This window comes from Apodemus sylvaticus, chromosome 1, assembly GCF_947179515.1.
Source record: "Apodemus sylvaticus chromosome 1, mApoSyl1.1, whole genome shotgun sequence".
NCBI lineage: Eukaryota > Metazoa > Chordata > Mammalia > Rodentia > Muridae > Apodemus > Apodemus sylvaticus.
In genome coordinates this window covers 31,251,843-31,271,105 of record NC_067472.1, presented here as the reverse complement: position 1 = coordinate 31,271,105, position 19,263 = coordinate 31,251,843, and the positions used below count along the sequence as shown (strand labels likewise).

The following is a 19,263-nucleotide window of genomic DNA, read 5'->3' as shown; positions in this document are numbered from 1 at the left end:
AAGCCAAAGTGTAAATGAATTATCTCATGCTGGTGAAATAATTTCAACACAAATGTTGTTTTTATGCACATAGGGAAGAACTTACATAAAAAGAAAGATATTTTGCCCTTTTTTCTGGCGTGCAGAAACCATTATCATATGACAAAAAAGATGATTTAGTCAAACAATAGTGCATAATTTGCTTTATTCAATGCAATCAATGTGACTATATAAGTGACTCCAACTTACCCAGCAATAATATGCTATTGGAATGGATATAAATAATATAGCTTAAAAGGCCTTATATAGGCCATAAAATTCTAATGGTCCCACTAAAACAGAACTAAGCAATGTAACTTCTAGAGGCAGACTTTTATAGCAGTCAGGGTCTGAGCTCTAGAATCGGGATGTAGAGTTGATAATAAATATCAGATTTTTTACTCTGTGCTTAGTCAGTGCTTGTATTATGCAATCTGACTTTTAAAAATAATACTCAAGGGTATATTAATTTTAATCTAACTAAAAGCATACCCATGTTAATGATCTGTCCAACATACTCATGAGAATAAAAGAATTCCTAGTACAAAGAAAAATGTTTTATTTGTGAATGAGCCATATATCTGAAATGGTATCTGAAGTATGTTCTGATGGTAAAATTATGTGTACAGCTAAAGGCATGATATGTTTTACAAACATTATTCAAAGTATATACACTACACAGTTGCCCATAAGACACCTTGAAATTATGACAACTTTTAAGTAATTTGGAAAACAATGAAACAAATCCACTGTTTGTGAACACATCCACATTTGCTGGGGCTCAATATCTTTCTCCACTCTGTTACAGAGTCCAGGATCCCTATCTAGGGACTGGTGCCATGCACAGTGGGAAGGTTTTCCCCATCATCAAGATAAACTCTCACAGATTTAGACAATCTCTTATCAACATACTATTTCTGGGGAATTCTAAATTGTGCCAAGCTGGTAATCACATAATCACATTATCATATCTAACATGACCCCTATACTCTAATGAGCTCAAAACAAATATTACAAGTGAAGGAAATAATAACAAGGTATTACTGTTTAGGGCATTATTAGCAGGTTCTTTTTAAAATTACATTTAGTCATCATGCATTCAACAGGAAGATTTAGGATATAAGACTAATGCAAAACTCTGGGATCAAATCAAAGGGTAGATAGCTGCGAATTTTTTTCATTGAAGGCGTATTCACTTATAGACCTGGACAAGTTAACAGGATAATAGAGCTGCTGGCAAAACACTAATAAATTTTAAATAATTAAGTGAATTCTAAAGAACGTTGTTACATAAGGTTCTGAAAAGGTGGGTGATTTAAGCAGTTAGAAGAAGTCAACAATGCAAGTGTATAAAATATATGACTGAGAAGTGAAGTTTGAAGATAAAAAGATGATTTTACGAAGTAGCAAATATTTGATAACAATTTAGAAGGTGCTTAGGTGGGTAGAGAGGAAGAGGGACATTCCAGAAGTGCATAGAGAAGACAGAATGTGTTTAAAATACATTTTTGATACCAAGGATATGCTAAAACTTAGCCAGATAGGTCCTCCAAAAGAATGTTTGCTATTTCAGTAGTCCTAGGTTATCCCACAGAATTAGATAGATAGAGGGAAAACATAATATCTGTGTACTGTGTAGAGGCATTGCCTTCCAATAAAAATCTGATGGCCAATAAACTGAGGGAGAACTAGAAGGTGGGACATCAGCAGAGAGAGAAAGAACTGTGGGAAACAGTCAAGTACATATGGGGTTGGGGAGATGTTACCTATTCAGAATTGGAACAAGTTGGACATATGAAACTGAGAAGTAGCTAGTCATGTGGCAGGCATAGAATAGAACAAATGGGTTAGTCTAAGTTATGAACTAGTGTGAGCAAGCCTAGTTTATGGCCTCAGCATTAAAAAAATACCAATAAGCCTCTGAATCATTATTGAGGAACTGAAACACAAGTGGAAAAGCCCATAGTTACAGGGGACTCCATGGGGTCCTACCCTTCCTAGGGAGATATGGCCAAAGAGATACTGGCTAAAAAAGACAGAGAAACCAAATTGCAACTGAACAGGAATTTTCTTGCTTGCTGGTTAGCATAGTACTACAGGGTACTTTAAAAGCTACTGAGTGGGTAAAAACCTATCTATCAGTAGTCACCCAGATACAGCTATGCTTGCTGCAATATCAACTTGCCAGGTAAGATATTCCCACTAGTGCAATAATGGCATGGTTATATTAGGAGTAACCAACTGCTTTGAGGTTGGATTGGAGGCCCATCCACTCTATGAGAATAATATACATCTTATACTGTAAACCTAGTCAGGGCCTCATGCTGGGAAGGTCATGAGCCCAAGAAGGAAATACACTACTTTAAACAAGTTGTTACATTTCCTTCCATTTTTTTTTTTTTATTTATATACACAGACTAGTGCTACTATCAGCCCGGAGCAAAGAAGTTCCTTTTTGCCTAGAGTAGCAATGTCTGAACTTATAGCTGGCAAAATTGCTAAAATATGAATTCACTGAGTGTCTAGCCCTAAATGAGACATCAATATTGTCTCCCATCCAAGACCCTGGAAATATGGTGGAAGAGAAGAGTGAAAGAAAGATCTAGAGAATAGGGAAATGTTGCCATGAATCACTGCCATTCAAAGACTACTCAGCAACACAGGAAGAACAACAGATACCTGTATAAGACAGTGCCTATGACATGCCATCATGGATAGTGGGCGACTCCATGAGGCCCCACCCTTCCTAAGGAGCTATTGACTGTTAACTATTGCTACATGAAGGGGTCATTTTAATCAATGGGGCAGCTATTGGGGGAGACTAATTAGGAAGAAGAGGTTCAGAGGAAATGAAGGTACATGAAAGAGAGCAATGAGAGATTGAATATAATCACAATATATCATATATATATATACATATGTTTATGAAATACACATATGAAACTGTCAAAAAAAATATTTTCTTCAAAGAAGATACTAAAAAGAACAAAACTTGGTGGAATTTTCATAATGATGTACCTTTATGTATGTTGCTTTCAACTATGAAAGTCATCTTTGACACTGGAATCCAGTGGCATGAAACTACAAAAACACCACCATTTGATTCCCAGTCATGACTAATGTTCCAGCACTGTACTCATGATTTCAGTTGCAAATGATTAGAAAGTTTCTAGGGTTTGTTTGTCTCCTTTATTTGGTTTTATTTTGGTTTTCTCTATAAGAAACAACATTGTTTTACATTGAAAACAGATGAGCTTTGGACCACTGAAATTGAGCAGCATCATTCTGTAAAGACCTATATACAGAGCATTAAACAATCGAAGAAAAAAGATACATCAAGCCAGGAGTTTGTGTGGGTTTCATTTTAGGAAGATAATGCTTACTGTATCCTACTGGGGAATCCATTGAACATGCTTTCTTCCAGTTTTGATATTGGAAAAAATATAATGGCAAATGCATGATCATCAGATATGGAGCAAATCAGACCAGTATACTGAAGGAGCCCAAAGCTGAAAAGGTTCTGATTAAGACCACAAGTATATATTAGAAGTTGACTCAATCCCACAGCCTAAATAAACAGATTACAAGTCCAGCTGGAATTTAGAGAATACAACAACCAAAGATCTGCATCTAGCATTAGCATGGGCCCCAAAAGAGGAGTACATTTCATGGAAATCCCAACTTTAATTACACTGTACATAGTACCTGTGGTGGTTTGAATATGCTTGGCCCATCCTGGAGAATTGGCACTGTTAGGAGGTCTGACCTCATTGGAGGAGGTATAGTTTTGTGAGAGGAAGTCTGTCATTGTGGAGGCAGGCCAGTGTGACACAGAGCCTTCTCCTTGCTGCCTGTGGAAGACAGTCTCCTCCTGTCTGCCTTCAGATTAAAATATAGAACTCTCAGCTCCTCCAGCATCATGTTGGCTTGCATGCCGCCATGGTTCCCCGCATGATGATAATGGACTAAACCTCTGAAATTGTAAGCCAGCTCCAATTAAAACTTTTCTTTATGAAAGTTACCTTGGGCCTGGTGTCTCTTCCCAGCAATAAAACCTTATCTTAGACAGCACTTAAACAAAAAGTTTACACATTTGATCTACTTACCCCTGCAAGGCTTTCTCTCCAAACCAATCTCCCTTCCCTAAAGTTCTAAGAAAGACTGGATCTTCACTTGGTGAGTCTTCTCGAGTAACGTTCACCTACAAAGAGAGATGAGCATCTAAATCAGTGATTCTCAGCCAATGGGTTGCATTGGAGGAGTCACATATTAGATAACATGTTAGGATTTATAACAAGAGTAAAATTACCGCAATGCAACGAAGTAATTTTGTGGTTGTCACCACAACATGAGGAACTGTATTAAAGAGTTGCAGCATTAAACAATTGAGAACCACTGATCTAAATCAGCTGCATGCTTACAAATTCTATGCTTCCCTAAGAATTGATCCTAAATAGTTTACTACAGTAAATCTTCATTGCTACTCCTGATTTTATTACCTGCACTGAAGCAACCATTTTGATGGCTTTAATGATGCATCTGCATCTTGTCAATGGTTTTCTTTTGGTTTTCAAGGGTGCTTTCTTTGTTGCTAGAATAAGTATAATTATACTAAATAGTACTTTTTCATTCATTTACTTCTTTGAGATACAGTAATGATAATAATACCACCTGTCATCCGGAAAATTTAAATAGTTAAAAGCCACCTACCTGTAAAATACAATGAAGTAGAAAACACTTAAATACATTAAAAGCAACATGCTTAAGCTTCTTAACCTAGACACAGGATGTCAATGACCAGAACTTTTATTACTAGTAAGAAGGTTTGTGCAGGGGATAGGGAATTCAATTATTATTCTCCACTGATCCATTTGATTACTCCTCTGCACAGTGTTTCAAACCATGAAAATTCGGTTTTAACTCTGGCAGTTACTACTAAACTATATTATAGAAATACTGATTTGCATGCTGTTGAGGCTTTTATAGATGAAGAATCTTCAGTGGGGAGTCTTACTTAAAGTAGAAGTTACCGGTCCCATACTCTCAAAGGTTCTAATTCATTTACGTTAATATAGGCAGCTGAACTTCATGTCCTCTATTTGCATTGTATTCTCTTACATAAATAGTATACAGCTTAGCAATTCTCTAGATGAAGATGTAGCTCTGAGTTTTATTCTTATATGTTTTTATTATATTATTAACAAAGTTTCTACAAATATTTCTATACTTGTTTTCAGGCACCCAAGAGTAAATGGTTTCAGATGGGTCAATGCCTACACAAGAGCAAACTTATAAACTAAATATGCTTAGTTCTTTGGATGCTGACTCTGAGCATATATCTATCCTTTACTGCCCATGAATGAAAGTTCATATAGACAGAGCTGTCTTTATCACTTAGCATTCTAAGGTTGATTTCTGTCTTGGAAAGTGGGGATTAGAGAGCATTTTCCTGATGCTAATGGAGGAAGAACAATTTGTTTCAGATTATATTTGGTTAAGATGATATCCAGTTATGCTTTTGACCATTTTTCTATTGGGTTGCCTGCTGCAAACATTGGTGGACATGTTTTTGAGAGAACTACACTTTTGTTTCTCTAGAATAAATGAAGTATAAAGCTGATGGACCATATGGTAAACATTTATTAGCTTTTTAAAAATTATTTAAATTTTCTATATTATTTGTTTACATTCCAAATGATAGCTTTTAAAGATGTAGTCAAATTGTTTTTCAGAATATTTTAATCTCACAATCTTAGCCAATAATATCTCGGAATTCTACTTGTTTATGCTTCACTAGAACTTGATAAATCAACATTTCCATCCCACTTAGAAACTCTACTAAGCACATGGTTCTATCATGGGCTTATTGCTAAGATTTGTAGTTTTATTCACTTTTAATGATATGTGTTAGGGGATTGGTTATATATGTGGGAGGAGCTGGGGGGCAGTTCTGTGTGTGTGAGAGTATGTGACTGTGCAAACTAGAGTCATAGGATCCCTTAAAGCAGAAATAACAGAGAGTCACATGATGTGGGTTCTGGGGACCAAACTCAGGTCCTCTCCAGGAGCAGTATGCTCTCTTGACAATGGAGCCATCTCCCTAGCCCCACATCACAGGGCTTTAATTTGAAATTTAATAATCCTGTTCTATTTCATAACATTTCATTACAGAGAGGTAAAGTGTTGATGCAGCACTGTCAGGGATATTTGCAGAATCCTTTGGTACCTTGTCTCTCTCTCTCTTAAAGATGCCATGTTCCCAGAGAACAGGAGCATACCAACTAAAAAAAAACCAGAATAAATTTACTTTCTGAGTTATACATTACTGCTGCAATCACTGAGTCTCAATTTTTAGAAAATATAACTGTAGGTTTCCATTAAGAGAAAAACAAGTCTTTAAAAATGTATATTATGTTTCTCTTTTGTGTGCATGCATTCAGTGGAAGACTAAAATATAGTTTGCATTTAGATAAATAAAACTGAACAAGGGTAAATCCATTTCTGCCATATAGTCACTGTAGTGTGTCTCCTATCAGACATCATTTTCTTAAAAGGACAATTTCTGTTCAGGACTGTGGTAGTTTGAGTATAGTATGTTTGGATACCTGGTCCCTAATTGGTGATATTGTTTGGTAAAGATTAGGAAGTGCACCATTGTTGAAGGAGATGTGTCACTGGGGTCTAGCCTAGGGGTTTCAAAAGACTTGGGCCACCCCAGTGTTTTTGGTTTCTCTGCCTCTGAACAGACAGATCAGTCTAAGCTTCAATCTCTTCCTACTGCCATGTGCTTGCTCTGGGATCATGGACTCCAATCCTCTGAAACCATATGCCCCAAATTAAAATGTTTTCCTTTATTAGTTGCCTTGGTAACAGTGTTTTACTATAACAATATGTAAGTAACTGAGACAAGCAGTAACAAGAAAGCACCTTTGCCAGGGCAGGTGTGAGGGCTCAGAGCAGAGGAGCCTGAGAACTTGAGTTCAGTCCCTGGGATACACATCATGGAAGGAGAGAACCAACCCACAACCCCAACCCCTGCAAGTTGTCCTCTGACCTACACCTTACACACACACACACACACACACACACACACACACACGCACATGCACACGCACACGCACACGCACGCACACGCACACACACATGAACCATGCATATCCTCCCACATACACTTTCAAACAAAATAAGTGAAAATTGTCTGATTCTGATAGGTCTTCCTTTATATGTTACTTGCCCTTTTTCTCTTATTGCCTTTAATATTCTTTCTTTGTTTAGTGCATTTGGGGTTTTAATTATTATGTGATGAGAGGTATTTCTGCTCAGATCCAGGCTGTTTGGAGTTCTGTAGGCTTCTTGTATATTCATAGGCATCTCTCTCTTTAAGTTGGGAAAGTTTTCTTCCATAATTTTGTTGAAGATATTTGCTGGCCCTTTCAGTTGTAAATCTTCACTCTCATCTATACCTATAATCCTTAGGTTTGGTCTTCTCATTGTATCCTGGATTTCCTGGATGTTCTGGGATACAAGCTTTTTGCATTTTGCATTTTCTTTGACTGTTGAGTCAATGGTTTCTATGGTATCTTCGGCATCTGAGATTCTGTCTTCCATCTCTTGTATTCTGTTGTTTATATTTGCATCTATGGCCCCTGATTTCTTCTCAAGGTTTTCTATCTCCAAAGTTGTCTCCCTTTGTGATTTCTTAGTTGTTTCTACTTCTGTTTTTAGATCCAGGATGGTTTTGCTCAGTTCCATCATTTGTTTGTTTGTGTTTTCCTGTAATTCTTTAAGAGATTTTTGTGTTTCCTCTTTCATGACTTCTGCCTCTTATTGTTTGGGTTTTTTTTTTTTTTGGAAAAAATGTTTACCAGGGTTACTCTTTATAAATTTTATAAATTCATGGGAACAGAAGTTTATGTTGGTTTACCTGTAATAAATAAGTTGTATGAAATTATAATCTTATAGCATATTTACATTAGAACTGCAGCTTACCATTGGCTTTCCTGTTCTGCACAGTGGAGACTAGTGTGATTTTATTATGTCATTGTCAGAATTAGTATAATGAATGTAACAATTGTCAGAATTGTGTATAATAACACATAACATATATGAGCTGAGCAACTAAGAAAAATTCTCTAGGTGGTTTAGAGAAAAACTTGACTGGGTCAAAGAAATCTAATATATTATGATGATTTCTCTCAAGTTGTAGGACTGCACCGGAGTACTGCCAGAGTAATTGACTCCTGGAGTATATCTCCAAGCGCTTCTATTTATACAGGTACAAAGCTCATAAAACAGCACCACTAATACACCTGTTTTCTACTAAAATGGGTTACAAACCTCTACTTCCTTCAGGCAATACTGGCAATTTGCAGTAAATGGGACAGTCATAAATGACTGCAGGGTGTCCTTCCGATTGGCTAAGTGTAGCCACATTTTGGCAGCAAAGAATGTGCAATTTGGAAAGATAAAGCAAAGCTGGACTCCAGGATATAACATCCTCCTGTGATCCTTGAATGGCTTCTAACCATTAGGATTTTATTCCCCTATTCTTTAATTGGTGTTAGTTAACAAAGAGGACAGTAAGTAACAAAGTTTGCCTGTCTGTTATATAAATCACAGCATGTTAGCATTTCCTTATTCCCTAACACTGGAAAATGTAAAAGTGATTTTAACCATAGCTGTGCTTGAACATTAAAAATAATAAATTTTTATTCATTGTGCATGTGTATATATGAATGTGTGCATGTGCATGTACATGTAGGTAGACACACATATGCCCTGGTTCCAATGTGTCCAAGTGGAGATCTAAGAACAATTTGCAGAAGTTGATTCTCTCTTTTTACCATGAGGATCCTGGGTATAAACTCTGGTCTTCGGCCTGGTTATAAGCACCTTTTCTATTCAGCTCTGTTCACTGGTTCCTTAACAGCCTTTACAAACCAGTCCAGGATATATATTTCTATATCAGCTTCCCGATGTTAGCCTAATGAATAGATACGATTAAAAATTGTGTATATTTTAGAATGGCATGCCATAGCTATAAACATGTGTAACCTTGATTCAAAATTAGCACAAAAGAATCACCTAAAATCTAAGTCACTAAGATTTATAGTATTCCTCACTTCCTGCTTACACCATTTCTGTAAGCCTTCTGGTATGAGTACTACAGTCCGAGAGTTAGGCATTTTGTGCAATATTAAGAAATGAATTTACTTACAATAATGAAACAGGCATGTGAGTCTTTTCTATTTGCCTTTCCCTCCCTATCTCTTATCAAACCTGATATACAGAGATACTCTTTAAGGATAACTTACAAAGAAAAGTTAAGTTCAATTATTTGACCAATGAGGTTAGAGGATTGGTCTAACTAAATCTACTTAATTTCATACTTCAAAAAATAAGTGTTATAATAGATTCACATAGTTTAAAACCTAAAATAATATAAAAATACATAATCATTCATAACCATGGTCATAAGTGTTTTTAATCCTTTGTCCTATATTTACCACTTTTAATAGTTTCTTAGCATTCAATTATACTCTCCATGAAGCTACTATACAATGTACATATATTTACATCAATCAGCATTGCCCTTAGAACATTTATTCATTGGCCTAAGAAAAGCAAAAATAAACAAAAACAAAAAACAAAACAAAGCAAGCAAACAAACAAACATTTATTTTAGTGAAGATTCAAATTGGGGCCATAAATTCTAATGCCCAGATATTTCATTTTAGGAAGAACATCTTAAAGAACAGATAGAGTATATTGAATTGTGCTGTGTTGTGTTGTGTTGTATTGCATTACATTGAACCGCAGTGTATTTTGATGATGAAGGTCTTTCTGTTTATGCAAACTTCTCAGTAGCATCTAGCGTCATGTTTATTAGTATCTAGATAGAAGGTTAATCGCCTTCTTTTCTTACATCCTACTTTGGGAGATCCATTTGCATATGAAGAAGGGGCATCTCACAGAGCACCAGACTCAACTTGGTGGGTGCATACATTCCTGCAATGTGCAGCTCCAGCTTACCTTCCCTTTGCTGATGATGAAGAAGGTGTCTCCTCTTGCACCCTGCCTGATGATATATTCTCCATTTTCATAGTGGGTCTGAAAAATAGGAACAGGAATATAAAACAAAGACACTGAGAAAGGAATCATGTACCAACCAGAACTGTTTTCAGACACTAGGCCCTAGGGATACAATCATGCTGACAGAATTTGACCTATGTTCAGAATGTATCATTGTTTAAGAATGAATAACAGTCTATCAAAACAGTAATGACAAAGCTATTGCATCTATAATATTCATTTAAAAACCTGTGGTGAGTTTCATTTTCCTCAGTGATTGTATTTATAACTTTAAGTTCATTATTTCAAGTGTCTGACAAAAATTATTTCTCCTAATAAATAACTAAGTGTGGAGCAAAACAGCACTGCTAATTAAGTTCATATTCAGATATTATTTATCCATTTTCATTTGCTTTTAGTAGTTCCATAATAGAGAACTTTTTTAAAAAAAGAAATTACTGTGACATACAAAGATCTTTAGTTACATCCAAAGTAGTCTTGAGCAGGGTTAGATGGCTCTAAATATTTTTTAAGGTACCACTTTATTATCCCTTAGTAATCTTACTTGAGCAATGTGCATTTGGCCTTGGTAAGCAGAATGTTTTAATTTTGTGGATAGAATTCTGGTCCAGGATATGTCTAGCATAAACTACAGACAGGGAAGGAAGTGAAGCTGCAAGAGAATTATTATAATCAGTGGGTCAACATCCCGAGGAGGACCGCGGCGCTAGGTCTATTCCCAGAATGAAGATTACAATCCTGTAATGAACAAAACCAATTCTGTAAGGAGAGGTGGGACAAAATTTATTGTTTGGTCAGGAGGCAAAATGAGTCCATGCCATCTGGCCTTATGTTCCTCTCAGCTTAACAAGGGAGCCATACCTTGAGAAGGAAGATATTGCCTTATACACTGCCTCATGGTGTACACGCAATATTCATTAAGCAGGTGGCTTATTCTATTTCTATTGTAAAGTTGCCTTCTGTTAATCTCTGCCACTTAAAAATACCTTATTTCTAGGCACCTAGAACATCAACATAGTACCTAAGCTGGTAGCACTTACTAATTTTCATTCATACAGAATTCTTTTTCTAGATTTTTAAGTAACAAAGTCTTTCCTTATTCCTTCTGCCTATCTCCCCTAATAGATACCACAAACAATCTAGTCTGTCCTTTTAAAGACTATTTTCCTATGTGCAAACATAAATAGATGCATGTATGTATATATCCATATATATATATATATATATACATATATATACATATATATGTGTATATGTATACACACACATACACAAAATTTGTTTCTGCAGTAGGGGAGATGGCTTAGTGGTTAAAAGTACATATTGCTCTTGCAGATTTGATCTTCAGCAGTCAGATCATGGAGCTCATAACCAAGTTTATAACCAGCTTCAGGGTCACATATACCTCTAACCTCTATAGACATCCACAATCACATGTGCACACTCACACAGACACACAGTTAAGAATGAATGTGTGTGAACTGATTTTCTCCATTTGATAAGATAATCTTTTCGATTCTCATCTCTTGGTGTTCTCAGTTGCTTTTCTAGTCAGGGAAAGCATGGTCCTGTCTCTATTGTGGTAGCATGATAGGAAAATTTGACCCATTCGGTGATTTAGTTTGGGAAGTCTGTTCAGATCTCACACCTAAGAAATGTTATTAGTAAAAATGGCTAAGACATCTCAGCAGCATTGATTGTGAAGTGCAACTTATTTCCCTCAGAGTTTCCAGTCAAAGATGGCTCAAACCCAACCAAAAAGCAAAATGTATATAATATTATGTCAGAAATAAGCACAAGGTTGGTACAAAACCTGTGTTTAAAAACATCTTCGTTTTCAGAAGGCTTCTCTAAGAAGGAAGCTCCAGCTCCAAGTGAAGGATTAGAACAAGGCCTCTGGATGTTTACACATGGAAAAAGGCACTCAGGAATGTGAGAGGTCACAGTTTATAATAGTTATGCAAGGCTAGTCAAAGTGTATCTGGGAAGAAATGCAAATGACAAGTACAAACTCTGAAGCATTCTTCACCTACCTAAAGTACTCTTCCTGTCTCTCCTTTTAAGACACATAGTTGCCAATGGGGTGGAAACTTTTCATAGATAATTTGTATCTCACATTACTTTTAATGGATTCTTCTCTTACTTAAGCAAAATACATCTCTACTCACAGGACAATTGTTTCTTCTCAGCAAGTAAACACTACTCATAACCTATCAAAAAATAAACCAAACTAGCCCAGCACTACTGAAATTTCCAGACAGAAGATTCTTTGCTCCAGGTCCTGTCTTGAATACTCTGTGCTGACATGGAACCTTTGACTGCATCTCTGGAATCTACTGGCCAGACACCAGCAGTACCTAAGTCCCAGGCAAAACCTCTCCAGGATAACCATTATGAGTTGGAGGAACATTTGTCCTCAGTTGAAAATAGCCACCATAAGTCTTTTTTGTTTAGAATCTCTTCATTTGAGTGAGTTTGGCAAGAGTGTCCAGACATAGTTGCGTTTTTAAGTTGTATGAATCAATTGAGTATCTTACTATTTCATCTGGATTTCTGTTAAAGTGTCCCTCACAATTGCCACATGTAGTATTTGAGTTCACCTATACAGACATGCACTGAACATAAGCACATAAAACACAAGTATCCAGAGGAGCTATGGGGTAGGGACCACAGGTATGCTAGGTTTGGAAAGATAACTGCAGTGTCACCCCATGAGGACCCTAATGATTACGTTACCCCGAGATGCTCAGTTGCACTTGAGGGGAAATGAGTAGGTATCCTGACAATTTGAGACTCTCTCCAATTATGTGAATCAAACATCAGAAAATTCAGTGTTTTATAAAGACCATTTTGTAGTTCTTCCTTTTGCAAATTTTCAAATTGAATCTCAGAAATATACAGAACTATATTTAAGGCAGAAAATAGCAATCAGACAGTTTCCTTTCAAAACATTTCCATATTTAATAGAATAAAAACTGATTTCCTTATCATGGCCTATACTATTCTCAACGGTCTGCTCAATGCTGTAGGTTTCAACCCCTCCCTTTTCCTTCTTTGGCTCCCAAACTGCTGGCTCCCCTATGTCAGTTCCTCAAATATTCCATCACCAGATTTACAAACTCCCAATGCTGTATCTTCCATTCCGATGTTCCTCCCTGACCTCTCATGTGATACTCAAAAACTATAAAAGTTGTATGCATGAATATGAACGAAGATGCAAAACCCTGATATGAAGAGTATGTGCAATTTGTTTTTTTTTTTTAAGTATTTTTCTTTCTTTGGAAAAGAAATCTTAAAAAATGAGGTAACTTGACTTTTATATCCATATCATCTTAAGAAAATTTTATTGGTAGTAAAAATGATTACAGTGCATCTTCTACCTTTTACTTTAATGATTTCACTTTGAAAGGGCACATATGAGGGATTGAAGGATCAAAGTTCTTTAAAAGGAAATACTAGCTTTTATGTAAACAACACTGTTTGTTTACATAAACAAACATAAGGAGGCTTATTTCCTCCTTACCCCATCCACCTGCTCTCTTGTTTAATCTCTTCTAGCCTCTGCCTCTTATCGGTTCTGAATTCTGATATAAGCAATCATATATACTGATACGTCACACTTCTCACAAGGAAAGCACCTACAAGCTCATCTGTTTCCCAATATCAAGCATTCTTGAGTTCTTTAGAGTGTAGATCACACCATTTTCCACTAAGTCTTTCTAACACATTCAGAATTTATGATTCAAAGACAACAGTTGGCCCAGCAGGAGCCTCTTGGGCTGACTGAATACTTTTACTCGGAATACCAGACAGAGGAGGAGAAAGTCTGAGCTAAAATTCCAAAGATGCTTGGATTTGCTTTGATGTTTAACTGAGCTCTTCTTTGGTGACTCCGTCCTCCAAATGGATTTTCAATCTCTTGTTTTTCATTTCACATATTTTTCATGTGAACATTTTCAGGTGGCATAATTATTCAGAGGGCCATCAAGGAAGACCCACAAAATGCTGGAAATCTCTAAGAGGAACAGGTCCTCACAGACTATTCATTCCGCAACAGAATGAAATCATTTATAGATAGACAAGCATGCATTCTCCTTCTGCATAATTAAACTATAACTCAAGTTTAACAACTTGATCTATAAAGGCAATTAGCACCAGCAGGACTTAGAAAAAGTCTGTCTTGACAGCATGTGAAATGTGTCTTGGGGAAATAAACAAAGTATTGTCTGAGGCTCGACATTGGAAAAATAAATACTGTTTGAATTTTCTACCAAAATAAAGTAGAAGAGGAAGAAAAGATTAATCATCTTCTCAGGAACACTATCCCCATCAAACTGAGTATAATTTACTCAATATTTTACTTATTTGGAAAATAAACATTTACATCTTTCTTTCTTTGACAAAGCACCACTTAGCTTAAAGGGTATCTTGAGCCAACAAGAACAATAAAGTCAGAAAAGCAGAGAGAACTTAAATCCCAGAGGTAGGGAGTGAGACTTTTAGACAATTTGAGAATATGGTTCTTATGATGCAGGTAGTTTGATTCTCTCTAGAATGTACTGAGAGAAATATTGCTCAGAGATGAGGTTACAGAAATCAAGTGTAATCCTGCTTCCTGTTTTGACCCACAATTTAGAACAGAACCATAGACTCATTGGAGAATTAAGGGTCATGAGTTAAGACTTGGAGAGCACACCATTAACCCCATAATTTAGGAGGTCAAGGCAAATGTATTACCACTTCTAGGCCAGCCTTAATTGCATGGTGTATTTGGGGCTATACTGAGTATCTCAAGAAAACTGTCACACTAGAAGCAATGTGTAGAACCTGTAATCCCAACACTCTGGAAACTGAGGCAGGAAGAAGAATACAAGTTTGAGGATACTCTGGGCTGCAGAGAGAGATCCAGGTCAACCAATGCTACACAGCAAGGCCTAGTCTAAAACAAAACAAAAAGTCAAACAAAAGAAACAAGGGATTCCTCCAGGATATGAAATTACTATACTTACAGGAACCAGTGCCAAAATGTAATATTGAACTTCTATCACTTTAAGGACACTTAGTAATCAGGATGGGCACAGGCTGTCACAGAGTCCTGGAGAATACTTTCTGAGATTCACAGACGCTTAATAGTTCAGGAATGAGCTTACATGGTAGTTGGGTTTCTGAGAAGATAATTGTTGGGCTGCAATAGAGTTATTCCACTATGTTAACAACAGTGTGTGTGCACCATTTAAGGAATTCCCATTTGCCAGCCTTTTCTCTTGTATGCTTGCAACAGTTACATGGCCTGGGGAGACCAACCCACAACAGACAATGGGCTGACATTTCACTTCATGAATTTTTCTTGAGGGAACTAATGTATCTATCACAGTAAAGGCTGAACGACTGAATATATGCTGGGCATATATATAAAACTACTTCTCCTACCAAGTGAAAGCTTAACACACAAAGTTTAACATGCTTAGTATGTTAAAATTCAACAAGGCAAAGCTACCTTGGCAACCATCCTTACGGGCAAAGACCTGCTTTCTATTCTGGTTCTTTTTCAACCTCCTGCACCCACAGGCTATGCCATGGTATCTCTAAATATATCCATGCCTACAAAGAAAAAACCAGGATCTTTGTCATCTATTATCACTATTCATCCAGTGCTGCAAGCACAGGTTTTCACAATGTGGTTATTATGGAATCCCTGGTGGCTAACTTATGGATATTTGAGTGGTATTCATATTCCTTTGGGTTTATATTCCTATTTCTAGCAAAAGAGAAAAGATGGATTTATTTTTTAAGAAATGATCAACTGAAATGCCAGTGATTCTCATAAACACAACAGAACTAAACATAATGTCAATAAAAATTCACTGTATACTCCAATGACAACTCACATCATGAAAGACAGTAGCTATTATTAATGTAATGTTTATCACATACTAGACAATGTGTCAAGGATATCTCCATCAGGAAAATGATACCCTAAGTTTAAATATTCATTTCATGCAGAACAAAGGAGAAGCTTACATAGCTTAAGTAACTTCCCAAGATCATGGGACACATAGACTTAACAGACAGAATTCGAATCTATTCTTGCTTTACAAATCAATGTTTACAGATTGATTCTTACTGATCTTATAGAAAACAAATCTTCATAGCCTAAAACTGTCTCTATTTCTGTTTCTCTCTTTTGCTCCATTCTCCCTCCCTCCCTCTCTCCATCTGTTCCCTATGTCTCAAGCACACACACACTACACACACACACACACACACACACACACACAAAGACAAACACAACATGTACATATATGAATGCACTCTGGAAACATGTTAATTGAAATAAGTGTAAACACTTATTTTATCTGAGGCACCAACTGTAAACAAGTCTCGAATCCCACTGTACTCTGCTCTAAAATCCTTGACAGCTCAAATGTGAGGACAATACATTCAAACTCTTTGCTAGGACATTTTAGAGCCTCTGGGATCAATCACTGATTTGAATTCTCATCCTCCAAACTTGAGACATTTAAGAGCTGATGTGTGCTCCCTGACATGCTGCCCACCCATTATGCCCTACCCCTGAGATGTTCCTTAATGTCATATCTACCTATAATACCTGCTTCTTTCCTAAGGCTTCCCCCGATCCTCCAAATCACAATTACTACAGCACACTTATGTATCACAGTCATAGCTCTTAGCATCCCATCTTTTGTTATTAGTCACTGTTTGTTTATTTATACCTAAATGAGATTAAAATCCTTATTATTTTATCTTTCAACTCCATCAAGAAGAGCCACATTGCCTTTTATGTAAAAGGGTTCAACATTTTTTTTAAAAAAAACAGAATTAAATTTGCATCAAGGTACTTGGTTTATAATACTTTTCAAAACCCAAATGTTCTTTCCAAGGTGGTTGCTTTTGAGACTGGGTTTTGTTCCATAGTCCAGGTTAGCCTGGAACCCATGGTGCATAGCTGACTCTAAATGCTTGGGAATCCTCTTACTTCTGTTTCCAAACTGGTAGCATTATACAAGTTACCATGGCTGGATGGTAAGTCATGAATATTCTTGACAAGCACATTCATTCTGTACTCATCCATTAATAAGGTATAAACAAATCTGTTACAATATATTTAAAACATATAAATGTTATATATAGATATGAAACATAAATTAATCTCATTACTTCAAGTTGGACAATAAATAAAAAATATTATCTTCATTTTTCAGATGAAGAATTAGAACTAAAAGTAGTTAGCTCTTTGCAACATTTACATAATACTGATTGTATGGAAGCCAATGCTAATCACACACCAGATTTATTGATTCCCCAAGAGCTTCAAATGACTGTGGTGGGGTCTCATATCAGTATGACATAGTAAGGATTTATGTGCATCCTAAAACAGAAATTAATTTAATTATTTTCAAGCCTATATATTTGGAGAAGAAATTTACTGGCATAATCTTTCAAAGAAAATCTCAGGAGTTAGTTTTTTATCTTACTTTGGTTTGACCAAGGATTTTTGTTTGAGAGTAAGTAATGATTTTGACAGTAATATTACATTATATGGCAATGATAAAAATGTTACACACATATGCAAAAATTAAATAAGGACTTCAAGATCATAATATAGAATATAAAATATACCTTATATCATTCTGAAATGAGGCATGTTTCTCTCATAAGCAATTATATAATTCTTTCTACCTTAATTTCATTAAAATGCATCTATACTGTTGTATTTATTTCATTTTTAAACATCTATATTTAATCTTTTTAATAGACCAGGATTCATTATCATTCATATCTAGTTTTTATCAGTGTTATTCTGAGCCATAGTATGGTCAAGCACATAGAGTGACTAAGGCATACAGACCAGACAGCCTTATCTGGTCCCTCTTATCACTGACCCTTCGCTAGTTGCTTTGTCTCTTTCTTTGCTGCCAAAACCATTAGCTCTGACTTGCTCTGACCTTCAATATTACTTTACTAGCAGTATCCCAATATGCCATTATTCTGAATCAGTTCATCTCAATAAGCAATCAAGTGAACAGGCTCACATATAAAGGCATGCTTTTATGAATTATAACACAGAGAGGTGCATTAGTGAAATCAGTCAACTTAAGAATCCCATAAAAAGTGTTTTGCTAGATGTATTATACAACATAAAACCTCCTTGTCAGGAGGGTTCAAAGAATGATGTCCAGAAAAATTGAATGATTTATATGAGCCTTGTTATGTGGATAAGAGTTAGCCGAGTTAGCCAGATGCAAAGGTAGCTGTGGGGAGGGAAGAGAGGAGTACATATGCTTAGGAACATAAACTAACACAGCAACCACAGAGAATGATGACATTCTCAGTCTTAAGTTAGACCCAAGGCTTAAGACACCAAGGTAACCTTACATGATCTGTCCATTAGCAAAACGAGCTACTTAAGGGATTGAAAATGGGAACAACATGCAGTAAGAAACAGTTCATACAGATGTGGGGCCAGGCATAGCAACTTCTCACATATGTGTTGAAATAATGCTCACATTCCTCACAAACAAAGCATGCTCAGTGGACAGTGACAAATGTAGTTCAGAAAGCAGGATTAATCCTGTATCATATTTCATGGGACAGTTACTGTCTTAGTCACTGTTCCATTGCTGTGAACAGATCATGACCAATGTAACTCTTAGAAAAAGAATTTAACTGGGAGCTTGCTTACAGTTTCAGAGGGTTAGTCCATTATCACCATGGCAGAGAGCATAGCGGCAGGCAGGCATGATGCTGGAGAACTAGCTGAGAGCTACATCCTGATCCATAAGCAGAGAAAGAGAAAGAGGGGTAGGGGGAGTACCTGGCATTTTTGAAACCTCAAAGCACACTCCCAGGGACATGTTTCCTCTAACAAGGCCACACCCCCCAATCCTTCTCAAACAGTTCCACTTCCTGGTGACTTAAGGATTCAAATAGAATAACCTTTGGGGCCATTCTCATTCAAATCACCTCAGATTTGAATCTGATCCCTAAAAGGAATTACGTATTCACAAGACACTCATGTGCCTGCTTCTAATCATTGCTGGAATGGAAAACCACAAGAAGAGAAACATAGTTTCCACCTTTTGCATTTTGTTAATGTCACTAGGGATAGTTTAAGAGTTTCACTGTCTTAAA

The 19,263-nt window shown here is 36.4% G+C and overlaps 1 protein-coding gene across 2 annotated transcripts in view; it reads right to left on the bottom strand.

Annotated features, from left to right (window-relative positions):
* Positions 1-19,263, bottom strand: part of Prkg1 (protein kinase cGMP-dependent 1) — a 1,198,874-nt gene that overhangs the window by 194,638 nt on the left and 984,973 nt on the right. For both annotated transcript variants that reach the window (XM_052187297.1, XM_052187287.1), the window contains exons 6-7: positions 10,051-10,128; positions 4,125-4,219 (exon numbers count right to left, since the gene is read on the bottom strand). In XM_052187297.1, the coding sequence (XP_052043257.1) occupies positions 4,125-4,219; positions 10,051-10,128 (173 nt within the window). The remainder of the gene's footprint in view (positions 1-4,124; positions 4,220-10,050; positions 10,129-19,263) is intronic.